This window comes from Hippopotamus amphibius, chromosome 1 (assembly GCF_030028045.1).
Source record: "Hippopotamus amphibius kiboko isolate mHipAmp2 chromosome 1, mHipAmp2.hap2, whole genome shotgun sequence".
Taxonomy (NCBI): domain Eukaryota; kingdom Metazoa; phylum Chordata; class Mammalia; order Artiodactyla; family Hippopotamidae; genus Hippopotamus; species Hippopotamus amphibius.
Genome location: NC_080186.1, coordinates 53,789,860 through 53,810,058, shown reverse-complemented (window position 1 = coordinate 53,810,058; position 20,199 = coordinate 53,789,860). Strand labels below are relative to the sequence as shown.

Below are 20,199 nucleotides of genomic sequence, written 5' to 3'. Positions count from 1 at the left end.
TGAACACTGAATTACATAGACAACAGCCAAAATTCAGTAATTACCTACAGTAATTAAAAATCAGATTAAGTTTAAAAACTCAAGAATTTTATTGAAATAATATAAAATAGACAACGCTGAAAATGTTTCTGGCTTTAATCTATGTAAATCATTTTTTAAACCAGATAAAACACTTAAGATTTAAAATATATACAGATTTTATGTTAAACGTATAAAATGCAATAGTTAAAACTCACATTGTTAGAAGCAAAGAAAAGAAGTATGTACCCACATTACATAAGTGAAAAAGGAGGAAAAAGTAAGGTCTGGAACTGAAGAAACATACTGTGCGTTTGTTACCAGAGGAGGAGAGAGGGGGAAGAAATAAAAGTCATTTACAGAGAACTCTTAGTCTTTCTATAGTACATACTTAGATTTATCCAGTACACTGGGGCAAACAAAATGAAACTGCCATTGCCCTCTTCCTGGCAGCTGACACATCTTGATAAAATTGAAACCATTAATATTATTTAGAAGGTACTCTAATGTCAATGGTGATGAGGTTAGGAATATATGAGGTTCTATGTAAATTTATGACCAATTACAGGAAATAAATCACTTCACACTTGTTTCGCTCTGAACTTTTAAAGCTACATCAAAGTACCACATACATTTCATATGATTTACCCTTTATCCGGAGCACTAAAAAAAATTCAAACCTTTAGCAAAACATCCTCATAAAAACGAAGTATTTCTTTTCTATTTTTCTATCTGGATTGCATTCTTAAGAGGAATTATTCTTCTCCAAAGCTAAATCATAGGTTTTATCAGTCCATCCAATCAACCAAATTTTGAATCATTTATCTGATAAGGGATTTGTGTCTAGAACATATATAGAATTCTTACAACTCAATTATAAAAAGACAATGAATTTGAACTTGGCAAAAGGTCTGAGTAGATATTTCTCTAAAGAAGATATAAATAGCCAATAAGCATAGGGAAAGATGCCCAATATCATTAACCATCAGGAGAACACAAATCAAAACCAAAATGAGATGACATTTATACTTACTAGGATAGCTATAATCAAAAAAAAAGAGAGAATAACAAGTACTGGCAAGGATGTGAAGAAACTAGGACCCTCATAAACAGCTGGTGGGAATATACAATGGTACAGCTTCTTTGGAAAACAGTTTGACAGTTCCTCAAATGATTAAATATAGAGTTACATATGACCCAGCAATTCCATTACTAAGTGTACATTCAAGATAAATGAAAATATGCTCACAAAGAAATCTGTACATAAAGGCTTGCTGCAGCATTATTTATAATAGCCCCAAAGTGGAAACAACCCAAATGTCCATCAACTGATACATGGATAAATAAATTATGGTATATCTATATGAAGGAATGTTAATAGGCTATAAGAAGGAATGAAGTACTGATCCATGCTACTATTTACATGGATGAATTTTGAAAACATTATGCTAAGTACAAGAAACCAGTCACAGATGACCATGTATTATATAATTCCATCAAATGAAATGTCCAGAATAGGGAAATCAACAGAGACAGAAAGTAGATTAGTGTTTGCCTAGAGCTAGGGGATGGGAACTTGTGGGAAATGAGGAGTGACTGCTAATGGGAATGTGATTATTTTTGAGTGATAAAAGTGTTCTAAAATTTATTGTGGTGATGGCTGCACAACTCTGTGAACATACTAAAAACCACTTTAAGTGGGTGAACTGTACTGATGTGAATTAAAGCTCAATAAAGCTGTTTTATATATATAAATAAATATCTATATTTATCTTTTTACATATATATATCAGATAGTCATTTTCTGGATATGTTTTCAATGGCGATATTGCCAGACTGAAAAGAAATAATCTTCTATTTAGGAAATGTAGAAAATATTGATTAAAAAAAACTCACCAACAATGTTAACCTTTAACATTTAGTTTTTTCCTCAACAGGAAAAGAAATGACGACTACCTTCTACAGCTTCATTTTAAACAAGCAGAAAATATTTGCAATAAAATGTTTAATCCTTTAGACTGAAGTTAAAGGAGATGAATGCATTTATAGTATTTACTTTTTTCAGAAATTAAAACTAACTCCTGATAGAAAAATAATTTTAAAAAACACACACTATACATACATAGCCACACACCCACACTATTTTATCACTGAACACAAAATAAGCTTTCAAACAGACAAGGTTAGTATCCCTCTCTTCCTCATTTGGAGGAGCTCACAGGCTGCTTAGTTAAGATTGGGTACTTGTAAACCACATGACCTTATGAATGCTATCTTATCATATCACAGGTTCCTCACACTGACCACAACAACTTAAATCAGACAGGCAGGAAAGTAGCACTGAGTCTTTGACACGTATTATTGGTATGACATTTTCAGCTGTCCAGCTTGTGGGGAGTGAAAATCTGATTATCTCATGTCCAACTGCATCTGTGAGATATGGTCCATGAAAAGCACATGATTTACTGCACTAAAGACTTCCAACCACAATGTAAAACTTTTAGTTTTTGTAAATCTGAGAGAGCTAGCTCTTCATCTTTTATCAATTTTCCTGTAATCGACACTTAGTAAATTTGTGGAGCACATTTTGAAATGTTCTGAGTTTGAAAAACTGTCAATATTATGTTATTGTTTCTTTAAAAAACTAGCATTTAAAAACTGAATTACATGGTGCAAAAAAAAAGGTTTTTAAAATGACTGATTATGTTTCAAAATCTTAGTGTAGTTGAAGAAACTGGACTGATAAGAATAGATAGTACTCAAAAACAAATATGAAGTATTGGGTAGCTTTGGTGAATAATAACAAAAGAATATCTAGATTAGACTGAAATTCAAATTGGCTCTGAAATGCATCATTTGAACCAAGGCCTTAAAAGGAAAATAACTCAAAACATAATCAAGGAAGAAGATTGTATTTTATGGATTTCCTTTTGTTTGATTAAGAAAGCTTTAACCCTCAGCCATCAGAGCAATCTCTATGAATGCTTTTCTCGCTACCATACACTAAAAACAGACTGATCAGGGGATCTCTGGTTTCAGAGGTGCCCCTCTTTACTGATTTCCCTCCTACTTTTATATCTGTTCCTTCCTTACTTGCTCTTCACTTGCCTCCAAACCTTGGTATATGATGGCTTCTCTGCCTGAGATAGCCTTTTACTCCCCCTTTCCTGCCTATCTTCTATTCTTCCTTCAATACAGAGACTTCTTAACGTTTCTAAGCCATTTACCGTGTGGTTCTACCACAGCACTGCCCATATTGACTGGCTCTCCCTACCAGACTGAATTCCTTAACAACTGGACTATGACTTTTATACACGTAGCACAGGACTGGGATGGAAAGGACTTTCAAGATCACTTAGTATAACTGTTCTGGGACACAGAAAGTGAGGCAAGGCCTGAGGCATGCCTGGGAGCTAAAAGATGTCCAAATGTTCACTAACTGAATGAATGTATGAAGTAAATTGGCATCCTAAGGTCACCCAGTTAATCAGTGGCAGAACTAGGCCTACAATCCAGATGGACAGTTTCTCAATCACCTGCTTACGATGCAGAGCAAAGACACAAAATTCAGAAACAAAACTAAACTCATCAAATGAAAAAATTCAAAGAACAAACAAATCCAGAAGTGCTGTTAAGAACCCTATAAACCGCGTGGACATCTGTTCCCCTCCTCTATTCTATGAGGGTGTTTAGCGGCAGCAGCGTGACAGTGGAGATGGAAGGAAGAGGCAGGTGAAGAGCAGGCATAATCAGCTTCAAATAAAGGAGAGAAATTTAAAAACTGAAAACTGAAGTCTTGAAACCTGAGTACATGAGTGAATTCACTGGATTTTAAAATCACAGCTCATTTTGGTTGCCCCATATCAGGTTAAATGAAATCTTCAAGCATATCTTATTAGTATCACTTTAAATGTCAACAAATAATACTGTAGTCATGCTAAAACCTTACAGATGTGACTGAAATGGCTTTAGGCATTTATATCTTATTTTCCTCATGCTTTGCTCTAAGAGTATACTATTAGATGGCCTCTTGATGGGAAGGCTGAAAGCAAGTCTCCTCCACCCCACTGAATTAACTCTGTTTAAGAACTGCTATAAGTAACTATAAACATTGTCACTCTAGGCTTTATAGTTAGCTCCCTTTCCTTAAAAAAAAAAAGCTTATTATCATCTTCCTTTATTTCTCATAACCCAACTGGTATTTGACATGCAGTTTCCCTTGAAGTGGTTTCTTGTGAGGTATGTTTCCCATCTAATAGTCATAAGAGTAACTGTTGGGACCATTTATTAAGCAATTTACAGATCAGTACAGTTGTCCCTCAGTATCCAAGGGAGATTGGTTCCAGGACCCTGCGGATACCAAAATCCACAGATGCTCAAGTCCCTCATAATAAAATGGCAGAGTATTTGCATATAACCTGTGCACATCCGCCTGTATAATTAATCTCTAAATTAGTTATAATACCTAATACAATGTAAATGCTATGTAAATAGTTGCACGTGTGACAAATTCAAGTTTTGCTTTTTGAAACTTTCTGGAATATTTCTTTTTCGAATATTTTCAATCTGAGTTTGGCGGAACCGGTGGATGGGGAGGGCCGACTGCACTAATAAACACTGTTTCACTACCTTATGTTTGAAAATCCAGCTATACTCATTTCATATAAAGTACTCCTAGTGCCAGAAAATGCAGAAATACTCAAAGACTAACGGGTTTATACAGAAAAAAAGAAAGAAAAGAAAAAAAAAAGATACTGAAGCTAGCCTTAAAGAGCTCCCAGTGGTCAAATTCAGGACAATTTGAACACCATGAGAACTAAATTAATCCATCAGTTTCTGGTACTGCATCAGGACTTTTGAAAGACTCTAAGAAATATAAGGTTGAATTAGACACAACCTTTGCCATCAAGGAATTCATAGCTTAGCCTGCCCTGGAGCATCAAGGACAGTAAAAGAGCCACTAATTAAAATAAATGAAATTAATTGCTGTGTTTGCTCCCATTTCTGAACTATCAAGTACTATCAGTACCAACCATACAGTCTTTATCAAATTAACTGTTCCACTTTTTCCAATCAGACTGTAAATTCCTTGAGAGTAAGATTACACTATATTTCCTATAGTGTCTGGCACAATATCAGAAAAAATTCCATCTTAATATCCAAGTCTGACTTTACACTTCTAACTGGTTCTGTTCCTTGGCCAGTGTGATACTATCTCTTGAGGATATTTACTTGGTCCTTTAATTCTGAGTACCAGATCCAAATCCCTAGTTCCAGATTGATTCTGTATTCTCTAAATTGGCTGCTCAGCCAGAGTCTATCCTAGAAATTTCCTAACAAACCCTTCTAGAGGCATATCCTACTTTAGTCAGTATTCTTAAGAGGCTTCTTTCCTTGGTATCTCATCTTCTCTACATTCTAATTTTTTCCTTGCCTTTTCTAATTTTTAAAAAATTTATATTGGAGTATGGTTGATTTACAGTGTTGTGTTAGTTTCAGGTGTACAGCAAATTCTTTTATATCTTAAATTTTTCTTTTCTAAGTGATTTCATTATCTCATCTTACCTTTTCCTACCAGACCTCTTTTTTTTTTCATATTCTCACAATTCAACTCCAATTCCTTAATGAAATTACCATCATTAGAAACACATTTTTCATTAACAAATTAAAAAATCTCTTTTTACCTATAGTAGGAACGGGATACACAGATGCATGTAATTGGGTAGAACACCCTCTTTTTATGAATGTAACATAAAACTAGAAAATGGTCTAAAAGTCTTGAATAAAAGTAAGGTATCCTGTGTGGGATTACTACAGCTTTTCTTTATATGAATGTGGTATATGATTCTTTTTGGAGGCAAAGAATTAATGGAAAGACATATATCCCTGGAGATTAAAAAAATTAATCTAGAAACAATTGCTGGAAATTCGGTCACCAGTTAAATATCAAACTCATACACAGGAGTATATATATCTGAAAATCATACACACACACACACTCCTATATATGATATATGATATATATACTCACATATATATGATTTTCAGATTCTTTTCCACTATAGGTTATTACAAGATATTGAGTATAGTTCCCTCTGCTATACAGTAGATCCTTGTTGTTACCTATTGTATATGTAGTAGTGTGTATATGTTAATAACCAAACTCCTAATTTCTCTCCCCTTTTCCCCTTTTGGTAACCATAAATTTGTTTTCTATGTCTGTGAGTCTACTTCTGTTTTGTAAATAAGTTCATTTGTATCATTTTTTAAGATTCCACGTATAAGTGATGTCATATGATATTTGTCTTTCTCAAAACAACAGACTCTTGAAACAGAATGTATTGAATAGCTGAGCTAATTTATGTCCTTGAGTAAGGTTGTATTTCTTAAATAATATGTATATATGAAATTGGGTTGACTATTTTTACCTAATTCTAGGTTTCCAGAAATGTCAGTTATGGCTAAAAAAATCTCAGTTGCCTCTATTTTCAGAAAATCATCTAATATTTAAAAGCTAAGATTTTAGTGGCAACCACTGGAAACTGAAGCAGAATCTGAAGGGTCAAGTCAGACCACTTCCCCAGTCTCAGATCAAACAGAAGTCCAGAATCTGAAGAATACTAAGTGAGAGTAGATTTCTACTATCTAGACACTGGGTTCTCATCTGAGAGAGGCAGTTAAATTTAATTCAGTTAAACACCTATGCAACTCCTACTCTATCTACCATAAGACAGCTAAACTGGTCGGCAGGACTAGTAGGGTAGTGGGATGTAGTGATCAGAGGCCAGAGTGCCTGGGCAGTAGTTCCGCCTCTGCCACTAAATAGCTGTGTAACTTTGGGTAAGTCCCTTTAACTCTTGGGCCCTCAGCTTCCTCATTTATCAAGTGAAAAAGCAGATAAACGTTAAGAACATGCCTGGTTTAAAAAATATATAAATCTGAAATCTCAGTTTTAAGTCTTTTACATAGTGATATTATCCCAGACATAAAATATTGTACCTTGTACAATAATTTTTTAATCTTATGACTTGAAATAAGATAAACTGCTTACCCAAGATAAAATGGAACATATAAGAGAGACAGCAATAATAACACTCATTTAAAGAAGTCATTAACAATCAATTTTTTTATCGATAAATGGACATTATAAGATTAAAAACCAGTACTAAATGTTTCATTCAAGGGCCTTAAAGCAATTTTCACAGGAGTGCAATTATGATCTCTCATTATCTACATAGGACCTCTTTTTGGGGCAGCAGAGAAAAAGAATTTACTTGCACTGAGGCTTGTGTGAGCTCTTGTATGGTACTTCACACTGTTCTAACTAGAGAATGAACAAGTTGAAGGAAATAATTTCTTTTATTAAGAAGCTCCTACACTGAGAAACCCAGTACTTTTCACTGTAAAAACAGACATGAACACTTATAATTCCACATTTTGAAAAATTTTCTTAAATAATTCTAAAATTAAAATTCAATTATCGAGCTTCCTCCACAAGAGAGCAGACAGCAGTATCAAGCAGTATCAGCCGTGTTTTGTCTTGTGGAACTGAAAACCACAGCCACAGAAAGACAGAGAAAATGAAAAAGCAGAGGACTTTGTACCAGATGAAGGGACAGGATAAAACCCCAGAAAAACAACTAAATGAAGAGGAGATAGGCACCCTTCCAGAAAAAGAATTCAGAATAATGATGGTGAAGATGATCCAGGACTTTGAAAAAAGACTGCATGCAAAGATCGAAAAGTTTACCAAAGACCTAGAAGAATAATAGAGCAAACAAACAGAGATATGCAACACAATAACTGAAATGAAAAATACACTAGAAGGAACCAACACCAGATTAACTGAGGCAGAAGGGCGAATAAGTGACCTGGAGGACAGAATGGTGAAAATCGCTGATGCGGAAACGAATAAGGAAAAAAGAATGAAAAGAACTGAAGACAGCCTAAGATACCTCTGGGACAATGTTAAATGTACCAACATTAGCATTATAAGGGTCCCAGAAGGAGAAGAGAGAGAGAAAGGACCTGAGAAAATATTGGAAGACATTATAGTTGAAAACTTCCCTAACACGGGGAAGGAAATAGCTACCCAAGTCCAGGAAGCACAGAGAGTCCCAGGCAGGAAAAACCCAAGGAGAAACACACCAAGACATATAGTAGTCAAATGGACAAAAATTAAAGACAGAGAAAAGTTATTAAAAGCAACAAGGGAAAAATGACAAATCACATACAAGGGAACTCCCATAAGGTTAACAGCTGATTTCTCAGCAGAAACTCTGCAAGCCAGAAGGGAGTGGCATGATATATTTAAAGTGATGAAAGGGAAGAATCTACAACCAAGAATACTCTACCCAGCAATGGTCTCATTCAGATTTGACAGAGAAATCAAAAGCTTTACAGACAAGCAACAGCTAAGAGAATTCAGCACCACCAAACCAGCCCTACAACAAATGCTAAAGGAGCTTCTCTAAGTGGGAAACGTAAGAGAAGAAAAGGACCTACAAAATCAAAAACAAAACAATTAAGAACATGGTAATAGGAACATACATATCCATAATTACCTTGAATGGAAATTGACTAAATGCACCAGCCAAAACACACAGACTTGCTGAATGGATACAAAAACAAGACCCGTATATATGCTGTCTACAAGAGACCCACTTCAGACCTAGGGATACATACACATTGCAAGTGAGGGGATGGAAAAAGATATTCCATGCAAATGAAAATTAAAAGAAAGCTGGAGTAGTGATACTCATATCAGATAAAACAGACTTTAAAATAAAAAATGTTAAAAGAGACAAGAAAGGACATTACATAAAGATCAAGGGATCCATCCAAGAAGAGGAGATAACAATTACAAATATACATACACCCAATACAGGAGCACCTCAATACACAAGGCAAATGCTAACAACTATGAAAGAGGAAATGCGAGGCAGAAATAGAGACACAGATGTAGAGAACAAACACATGGACACCAGGTGGGGAAAGCGGAGAGGGTTGGGGGGTGGGGGGGATGAATTGGGAGATTGGGATACCAAATTGTACACTCTAAATATATGCTGTTCATTGTGTTAACTGTATCTCAATAAAAGTTCTTAAAAAAATTCAATTATCAACAGCCATCAGTACAAATAGAAAATACTATATTTGATTCTTATTTCTGCCTCCAGATACAGATTGCTGTTATCAAAGCAGTTTGTAAGAATGTAAATTCTATTCTAGCATCACTCTGTAAACTAGGTAATATACATAGAGCTTTGCAAGATTTAAAAGGAAATAAAGACTGGTAGAAACAGCACAGAATAAGAATCCCGTTAAGAAAACAAAAAAACAAAATCATTCAGTTGGACAAAAACAGAAAAAATAGCTGCCAATACCTACAAAGCCAAATGATTAAGTTCTTTTCTATCTTTATTCTGATTTTAATGCCTAGATGAAAGTCAATGTTTAATGAGTCTTTAAAAAGCTTCTTCTTTTTTTAAAATTCAAGTTCAAATTATTTTATTAACTATTTTTGAACTGAAAAATATAGGAGGAACAAAAAAGACTCAAACAGTACCAAAGGGTCATCTGTTATCTGACTCTTAAAAATCCTTACTTCAAAAATTCCAGTTTGATAACAAAATGAGTATGCATATTAAACATATTAATAATGTTTAAGACATTAAAAATACATTTTGGTAGATATTTAATTAAATACATAGCTCACGTATACATAAACAGAGTTATCAGAATTAAAAAACTTAGAAGAGTACAAAACGTAAAAGAAATATTTTCTAAGTTAAACTTCAGTAAGGGCTTTGTTTAGATTTCTTTTTGTTTACTCAAACTCCTAATTTCGTACTTGGCTAGAATAAATAAAAGAAGATTCTAGTGACATACGATGACAACTTAAAAAAAAAAACCCCGCCTCCCCAACAACGAAGACAGGAAGACAGAAGACCTTTTAGAAATCAGCCACAATGGCTATCCTTAGAAAGAAAGTTGGTTCCACTTACCCAGATTGTATGTTGTTTTAGAGCATCCTATAATGGTTCTTCCTTTCCTTTCTTTCTTTTTCTTTTCTTTTCTTTCTTTCTTTCTTTCGCCAACCTTGTCCTGAAATAGCTAACTTTTCTCTAATTTCTTCAAGAAGGAGGTGTTAGTAATCGTTCAGTGACAGACAATAGGTCCTTCTCAAGCTCTTTCATAAATCATCCACAGTTTTCTGATAAATGGTGAAAAATGATGATGAAATCTCTTTAAATAAAGTCATACTTCAGATGGATCAGGGAAGTTCAAAAATCTAACTAAAACAACTATGTTGAAATGCTTCTTTCTTGAAAGTCTCCTTTTGGGGGCTCCTGTATCTTCACACTTGCCAGTTCCCCTCCTATCCCACTGGTGGTTTTGGTCTCCTTTGATGGCTGACTTGCTCCTAGACCCCACAAACTTGCTCCTAGACCCCCTTCTCTTTATCTACAAATGCCATTTATATGCCAAAGACTAGTAAACCTATTTTTAGCCCTGACCTCTTTTTAGAACCTCATACTCACATATCCATTGTTTACCTGCTATTTTCATTTTAGTATTTAATAGGAATTTCAACCTTAACATAAACAAAACAAAGCTTTGGATCTTCTACCCTTCCCTAACCTCAATAAGTGGCACCAACCATTCATTCAACTATCCAGCCAAAAATCTCTGAAGTCACTGACTGCTTTCTTTCCTGTCCCTCATACAGTCCAGCAGCAAGTTCTTTGCCTCTAAAACATATCTCTAACACACCCATGTTGCTAAGATTTCCACTTCTGCCATCCTTCTAAGTCACCTTTGCTCTTACCTGGACTATTTTATTTTAACAGCCTCCTAGTGAAGTTCCCTATTCCTATTCTTATTCTCCTACAATCAATTCACCATACAGCAGGCAGGGCAAATCAGATCACATCACTCCTGCTTAAAAAACCGTTCCCACTGAAACAAAAATAAAACTCAAATGATTCATCCTGGCTTACAAAACACTATATAGGATTTGACTCTGTCTTCCTCTCTAATCTTACCTCACCTTTTTCCCCCACCCAATACTACACTCCAGCCACGTTAGTATGGTTTCTCAGAAAGTCCACTTCATTTTTTTCTAGGGTTTTTGTGCTAGTTATTTCCTCTGCCAAGAACGATCTTTCCACTGTTTTCTGCACGTCAGGAAGCGTTCCTATCACAACTTATATGTTACCTTATCAGCAAAGCCTTTCACAATTATTTCTTCATTAAAAACATTTTCATGGAATACCTACCACATGCCAACATTGTTCTGGATGCTGGGGTAAGGTACTCCATCTTATTAGTAATTAGGGAAATACACATTAAAACCATAGTAAGAATCCTCTTCACAGACAAAGAGTGACTAAAATTAGATAAAGACTGACAATCCCACATGCTGATGAGGATGTAGAACAATAAAAACTGTCTTTACTACTCATGGGAGTATAAATAACAGCAATGTTCTTAAAAGGCCAAAATGGAAGTAATTCAAATATTCACCAGCAGAAAAGAAAAATTGTGGTATATTTATACAAAGAAAAGTTAACACAGTAATGAGAATGGATAACCTATAGCTACATTTAAAAATAACATGGTTAAATTTCACAAACAATTTTGATCAAAAGAAGCAAGACACAAAAGAATATATACCATAAGGATACTTTTATATAAAATTCAAAAACTGAAAACGACTGTATTAAAAGCCTGGATCATGGTTATTTTTGAGAAGGAGGGAGTGGAGGAGAGGTTGGGAGAGAGTATGAATGGAGTTCTGGGGTCCACTTCTTGGACCTGCGTGGTGGTTACATGGGTATGATTACTGTGATAACTTACTGAGCAATAAACTTGTCACCTGGGCACTTTTCTATAAATTATACTTCTATAGAAAAATTTTAAAGAGTCTGCGTTCTTTAAACTGTTCAATTTTTATGATCATGAACCTATACTATTACAGAACGTTAAGGATACTAGCTGATGGACTCATTCTAGAAGGTCTCCTTTATGAAAGAGCAATGAAGAAACTGTTGTTTGGTCTTAGTATTAGGAATAGGCGTGGCTCTTCCAACCAGTTGGTCTGTTTTTTTCACACAGATACTATGAAAAGTTTAAAGTGACCAGAACCCCTTTTTGCTGACTGCTGAAAACCTTAGAGCTAAGTTTGAGTTCCACTTATAAAATAAAGAGCGTACTTTAAAAAAAAAAATTTATTTATTTATTTACTTGCTGAGTTGGGTCTTCATTGTCGTATGCAGGCTTTCTCTACTTGTGGGGGCTACTCTTTGTTGCAGCATGCAGGCTTCTCATTGCAGTGGCGTCTCTTGTTGTGAGGCACGGGTTCTAGGCATGCGGACTTCAGTACTTGCAGCACATGGGCTCAATAGTTGTGGCTCACAGGCTCTGGAGAGCAGGCTCAGTAGTTGTGGCGCACGGGCTTAGCTGCTCCGAGGCACGTGGGATCTTCCCCAACCAGGGCTCAAACCCATGTCCCCTGCATTGGCAGGCAGATTCTTAACCATTGCGCCACCATGGAAGTCTCCTAAAAAGCATACTTTTATGATATGCTATTTTGTATTGGTCTTATTCAAGGCTCCACACTATATTTCCAGTTTTCTTTACTTTTCCTCACAAAGTTACATTTTGCTATTTTGTATCGTTTGCAAACTCCCTTCATCCTTTCTGGAACAAGGCAGGGTATTAGTGAATAAAAATGGTTTAATGGTTTCTTTTTCTCTTTCTTTTAAAAAATATATGGTTTGCTTTGCTTTTACTTCACTCTTGTTTAATGCACTGTACTCTAGAAGTCCTGATCCTGAGCTCCAGCTTCTGCCACTTACTGGTTATGTGACTGGACAAGTTGTTTAGCCTCACTGAGCCTATAAAATGGGAATAATAATAATTTTCACAGGATAACTGTGAAGATTAAAATTATTATCCAAAAGATCTATATCTGGTTTAACAACTACCACATAGAAAGCTTAATAAAAACAGGGAATATCTGCTTTATTTAGAAAAGCTACTAAGTGAATAGAACTAGAATTACTTCTGTGAGATTTTAAGGAAATAAAGCAAATAAAAACTATTTTATTAAGACATCATAAAAATTCAGCAAAGCTGTATAATGGGGAAATATTTAATTTTTAGTATAAGTAAACTATCTTCAGTCTGGAATAAATTTACCTTTTCCTAGAACATCCACCAGAACACATCACATCAAGAACAAGTGAAAACATAAAATTTGTAGTCCAAAAAACATTTCCATATCAGCTTGTTTAGTGTGCATTTTCACATGAAACAATACTGTCAATGGTAGCAAGGCTTCAAGAAACCCAGAGAAGCTTAGTCAACTGATAATTTGGCTGAAGTATATGATTATACTTCTCAATATGTCAATACCTAAATGAGTTCTGAGTACATTTCCTTTGGCTTCTATATAAGATTAACTTTATACCACCTTCTATCTCCCTTTCCTGGCATTTAGGAAATACTCTTTGTCTTTAGTGGTTGGCAGCTGTAAGAAGACAGATCAACGTTGAAAAAGTAAATGGCTTACTAATTTCTGGAACCTATAGTTATTTTATGTTTCTGACTTAAATGTTCCTGATGCCCAATCTGCCCGAAAAAATTTCATTTTTCAAAACTCAGCCCAGATACTGCTGTCATCTTATCTCTGTACGTTGCAAAGGAGCTACATATAGCATATGGTAGTTAAGTGCATGGATGGGCTTAAAGTCATATAGTCTAACATCTACCTCTATCACCGACTAGTGTATGACCATGGGAGTTATTTAATACTCCAGAACCTCAGTTTTATGACGTGTAAAGCATGAATAATAATGATGCTACCCACTTCAGAGGATTGCTGTGAAGATTAAAAGAAATAAAGGAAGTATAATACTTAGTACAGTCTCTGACATAGAGCGCTGTTGAATGAATGGCAGATACGATAGTGATACTTTTTATTATGTATACAATTTGTTTATTTGCATGCCTATTTCCTTTGTTAGACTGTGAGCCCCCGGAGGCCATGGATTGTGTTTAAGTCGTCATCTTCAGTTCTAAACCCAGTGCCAAGTACAGAGTAGGTGCTGTGACGATAGGTGAAAGGGCAGAAGGTGGGAAGATGGGATGAGGAAAGCACTTAAATTGGGACCTTGTGCTTTTTTTTTTTAAAGAACTTTTATTGAGATACAGTTAACAGACAATAAACTGCATATATTTAGATTGTACAATTTGGTATTTTTTTTCTTATTAGTAATGTATATATGGCAATCCCAATCTCCCAATTCATTCCCCCCGAACCCTCCCCACTTTCCCCACTTGGTGTCCGTGTGTTTTTTCTCTACATCTGGGTCTCTATTTCTGCCTTGCAAACCGGTTGATTTGTACCATTTTTCTAGATTCCACATATATGTGTTAATATACGATATTTGTTTTTCTCTTTCTGACTCACTTCACTCTGCATGACAGTCTCTAGGTCCGTCCATGTCTCTACAAATGTCCCAGTTTTATTCCTTTTTATAGCTGAGTAATATTCCATTGTATATATGTACCACATCTTTTTTATCCATTCATCTCTGGATGGACATTTAGGTTGCTTCTATGTCCTGGCTATTGTAAACAGTGCTGCAATGAATATTGGAGTGCACGTGTCTTTTTGAATTATGGTGTTCTATGGGTATATGCCCAGTAGTGGGATTGCTGGGTCATATGGTAACTCTGTTTTTAGTTTTGCAAGGACCCTCCATACTGTTCTCCATAGTGGCTGTATCAATTTACATTCCCACCAACAGTGCAGGAGGGTTCCCTTTTCTCCACACCCTCTCCAGCATTTACTGTTTGTAGATTTTCTGATGATGCCCATTCTCACCAGTGTGAGGTGATACCTCATTATAATTTTGATTTGCATTTCTCTAATACTTAGTGATGTTGAGCAGCTTTTCATGTGCCTCTTGGCCATCCATATGTCTTCTTTGGAGAAATGCCTATTTAGGTCTTCTGCCCATTTTTGGATTGGGTTGTTTGTTTTTTTGATCTTGAGCTGGATGAACTGTTTATATATTTTGGAGATGAATCCTTTGTCTGTTGATTCATTTGCAAATATTTTCTCCTATTCTGAGGGTTGTCTTTTTGTCTTGCTTATAGTTTCCTTTGCTGTGCAGAAGCTTTGAAGTTTCATTAGGTCCAACTTATTTATTTTTGTTTCTATTTCCATTACGTTAGGCGGTGGATCAAAAAAGATCCTGCTGTGATTTATGCCAAAGAGTATTCTTCCTATGTGTCTTTTCTATGTCTGCCATGAGGACAGAATGTAGTGGAAGGGCAGAATTTAACCACAGCTCCTGCCAGGTCTGGGGTAGCAAGAGTTTTCACAGTGGCTTCTGTGAAGCTCTTAGCAGGGTAAAAGACTTCAAATTAAAAGATTTCTATGGTAGGTAGGTAATATTAGGAGCAAAATTAGCTAGGTGGTAAGGGTAGGAATAGCAGGAGATGGGAGTCAAGAGAAGGCACGCGGATGGATGACAGTGAGCTGCAGAAAGTGAAGGTAAATCTCTATTTGCAATGCTAACAGAGAGAGATAGGGAGCTCTTGTGGCCAGGTCAACTGCAGAATTTACTTACTGGATATATGCAAATTCATGTGTCAAGGAGGACAACACAGCTAAAATATTGTCATTAATTGATATTCTTGATATTTTAAATATTGATGACATGTTTTCTAATCTAACGTCTCTGTAAACAGCACAGAAAAGAACAGGCGAAACTGGATTAAATCCTGGCTCAACCATTTACTATTTGTATCATCTTGGGAAAAGTTACTTAATCATTGTGAGTCTGTTTCCACATCCATTCAACTGAGGATACCACCATCATATGGGATGATTATGAAGATTAATAATAATAAATATGAAGTGTCTGACACAATGCTTGGCCAATAGACCAATAAATAGTATCTATTATTGTTATTTTATAGATTAAAAATATAACCTGCTTAATAAACTTGCCATTCACAAAAAATAACCTGCTAATCCTCTTTACTATTTCATACAGCTAACTATGCTAAGTGGTCACAGCTGTTATAACATGTTCACCACTGCTGTATCTTCAGGAAAATGAATCTGCAAATTTTGTCTCACTATTTCGTTCAACATGTAGAGAAGTACAAAAATCAGCTAACCAAGTGTCTATTAACAGTCACATGCTCAAATACAACATTAATACTTAAAAGTCAATTCTTATGTTGAAAGCCAAAGATTCTGGCAAATTCTAGCATACAGACAAAAGTTAAGTTGAAGCGATTAGATTGATTTCAGTTATCTTGTTTTTCCACTGTGAAGTGCTATACACAAGAATGAAAAAAATCACTAGAATAAAAAAGTGACAACTTGTTTAAACCTCTCAAGAAGCTGGTCCAACAAATAGTAATTTTCGTAGTAAGCTGACTACAACCAGTATCTCAGTTTAAACTTTCACTTGTTTTCACTTATCCTTTCTTTAGTTATAAAACTTTGAACAGGTGAATATATTAAAATCTGCACAGAAAACACAATGAAAAGAAGTCTCCAACTGAAGACCTATAGTGGTTTCACATTATCTACAATAGCAAACTTAATCTCTTCTTGCTTTGAAGATTCACCATAAGCTGGTTCTATTCAATCTAACCTTATTTCCCACAACTCAGTTGCACCAATTGTTAATTGAATCTGGCTTCCGCTAAACTCCCAACCCTACCCACTCTCACCTCTGAGTGCTTGTGTGGCCCCCAGCTGTACTCATTCTCCTCTCTACTATGTTTTCTAACTGGGATTTGGTTAAGCCCAGGACTCTGGCCTATTCTGAATCGCCCAATTAGCATCTTATCACAAACTGCTCTAGTTTTTAACTTGCACAATCTAGTTCTTTATTTTAACAGACGAAAATTCTACCTGTTAAGTAATTTTCTTTTCATGTTTGCATAAGATAAAAGATTGCTTTCACAAGCCACACCTAAAAACCCGACATTAAAGTTAAACCTCATGTGAATTATTCTATTTCCTGGCATTCCTGATGAAGAGAAAATCATTATTTTTAGTTAAGGTACATACCTTATCACTAGATGTCAAAATTATAAATGGGAGAATGCTTTATTTTAGTTGTAATTTCCTTTGAGAAAATCGTTTGAACATAAGAAATAATTCCTAGGGATCTCAAAAGAATAAGGATTTCTAGAACATGCTTATTTGTAACTTGTTCTTTCATTCATGGCTATCAGATCAGAAGAGCTCTATAAAAAATTTATAAAAAAATAAGATTTATAAAAAATGCACATGAATAAGTAAAGACTATATATGATCCTGCATCTCTCAAATGTTATCATAGCTGAAAATCAATATTTATAGGAATGACCTCCAAAATTTCAGGACAAATTAAATTAAACCACATCTAAGATTTATCACTTTTGTTAATGTTCTGTTTTTTCATTCAGAGTTTACTTAGATTGACTGTGCCCAGGAGGTATTACCCAAAACACTTACACTTTAACTGAAGAGTGTAATACCAGGAAAGGGTCATGTCCAAACTTTTTCCTTTGAGGTTTAAATTAATGTAGTGAAGAAAATTAGTTTCTTTTTTAACAAATGAGGTTTATGTTACCCATTCAAATCTCATCACTGTGAATAAACATTATTGTACAAATAATTGAAGATAAACATACTTTTTCATTCATGTTTAGCCAGATATTTATCATTAGAAAAAAATAAAAAAGAAATTGACCTAGAGCTACATTAATAAAAAGTGTTTCTCTAATCAAAACACATTATTTTAAATAATTTAAATTACCTAGTACAGTATCTAGTAAAACTATCTGAAAATTTCATGAGTTAAATCTCACAGATTCAAGGTAGTGCCAGTTTAAAAAGTATTCAGATACTAAGAAATCTGTTAACTGATATTAGGCAAGTATCCTTTTTTGCAATCTCAGTAATACCGCTATGAAGGGAAAACAAGACAAGAGTAATAAAGACTTCCCTTTATCCACAACGGTAAATACCACAAATCTACTATAAAGGTAAAAAGAAAATTTTAGTTTAATTGAAGTAACTTTGACACCTAGACAAACTATCTAGTGTTTTCAGATCACAAAAAAGTGAAATATTTGCCAAATATTAATTGATCACTTCAGATCATGATTAAAGAGGATTAAGGAAAATAAATCCTCATTATTGGAACAGAAACATTCATGTTAGAAAGAAGATAATCTTCTAAAATATTATTATTAATCACAATCAAAGATTCACAGAAAATATTTACCACGAAAGAGTCAGTCATAAGCAATAATAAAGTCTTGTTATAATACAGAGGAAGGAAGAAAGAAATATGTGAAGATCAAAATTTATCACTTACCTCATGATTCAGCTCAGCTATCTGATCTTTCAGTTCCCTAATGTACTGGTTAGAATCAGACTTGTTAAGCTGTCCTTGAAGCTTTCCTTCTTCTTTCTGTTTTGCGACAACACAACAAAGCAAAATCAAGAGACAATTTTCACAGCACATACTCGAATATTTGAAGATAAAGGACAGCATAAGGGCATATCCTTTAATTGGCTAAATTCTTAACAAATCTATTCTCAAACTATTTCTGTAAAATAATTAATAGTAAACTATATTGAATATTTCTAAATAGTGCTTATTAACTGTATTAATACAATTTATAAAATGTACCTTTTGAGAGACTCTTAGAAATCAATAATTCAATAATTCAATGGGTGAAAAAAATTACCCTAGAATTTGAAAACCATTCATCTGGTTATTTTGAGGGCAAATGTTTTTCTATCCATTCTATAAGAGATTCAATGTTTACTTGAGAAGGTGGTAAGCCTCCTATAGCTACACTAGGAACCTGCTTTTGCTGGGGAACAGAGAAGGGGAAAAATAAGAAAAGGTTCTCCAAACCACTCTTAAAAGGGGAGGACGGCTCTGAATCTATTTTGTTTAATTAGCTCAGGAATGTAATTAAAAGGTGCTCCAATCCCAAGAACTAGTTCCAGCATCATGCTGGGATCATTTTCCAGGGAAATAGACTGGGAAGAGGAGGAACTAACTGTCTTTTTCTTTCTTTTCTTTATTTTATTATTATTATTTTTTAATTTGGGTGCTTTCTTTTACTTAGCTATTATAAAACATGCTGATATATATTACTTGGAATACACGTACAAGAGGTTATTAATACATATACTTTGGAATGGAATGCTGGCTACAGGGGTGTGTTTTTCTTATACCACCTAAAAACAAATGTGAACTTTTAAGGTAAAGAACTTATTAGAGAGTGAAAACAGGATTGTTTTTGATATCTCCAGATTATTTGTTTAGGAAGCCATGTTTCGATGCTTAAAATGTTAAGAAGCTCTGATCCAGAGACATCTACTGAAACTACTGAGCAACTCCTGATGCCAGAAAAGTACCAATTTACTTTCAATAGTCATCACTCAGTTTCCTTCCATGGAGACAACTAACAGTTTTTCTTAAGTGTAGTCTTCCATGGTATTTTGTACATATACAATCAAACACACATGTATACACACATATTTTTACTCGTACTATAGACACTTTACACACTGTTCTACACTTGCTATTACCTCTCAAGAATACAACTTGAAGATCATTCAATATCAGTATATATAGAGTGGCAGAAAGATAATACACTTCGATCTGAGAGAGCTCTGAAGTTCCTGTAAAAGTTATCTTAGTGGTATCTAAATATTTATCAGTTTTTTAAAAGTATGTTTTAAAAGGTACCTGAGGTTCTGTACAATTACCCTGAGTGTAACAGGTTGTGAGGTTGTAGTGAAGAGCGTCTTTCCAATGTGGGAAGTGTTTCTTTCCATTCACAGTTAAGAAGGGACCTTGGACATTATCTGGTTTGAACCTCAGAGTGCAGCCAAATCCAGCCTCTACTTTCCTTCTACACACTCTCCCCTAACATCCTTGGCAGACAGAAGAACTAGACAGCTGCTCTGGCAACAGAATGGGTAGCTCCTCCGCTGAGTCAGGGCACTATTCCAACAGGATTGCTCTTCTGCAGTAAACTCTCCTTTCCACCTTGATTTCATTCTTATGTACCCTTAGTCTGTTCTACAAATCCTTTCATCAAGTTATTCCTATACTTTTTTCTTTTCCT

At 34.9% G+C, this 20,199-nt stretch overlaps 1 protein-coding gene across 10 annotated transcripts in view; it reads right to left on the bottom strand.

Annotated features, from left to right (window-relative positions):
* EVI5 (ecotropic viral integration site 5) overlaps nucleotides 1-20,199 on the bottom strand; it is a 229,532-nt gene that overhangs the window by 15,227 nt on the left and 194,106 nt on the right. For 8 of the 10 annotated variants that reach the window (XM_057712910.1, XM_057712901.1, XM_057712875.1 and 5 more), the window contains one exon: nucleotides 18,426-18,521. In XM_057712910.1, the coding sequence (XP_057568893.1) occupies nucleotides 18,426-18,521 (96 nt within the window). Of the gene's footprint in view, nucleotides 1-10,025; nucleotides 10,235-18,425; nucleotides 18,522-20,199 lie in introns of all 10 variants that reach the window. The other 2 variants (XR_009049764.1, XR_009049766.1) reach the window with 1 other exon arrangement.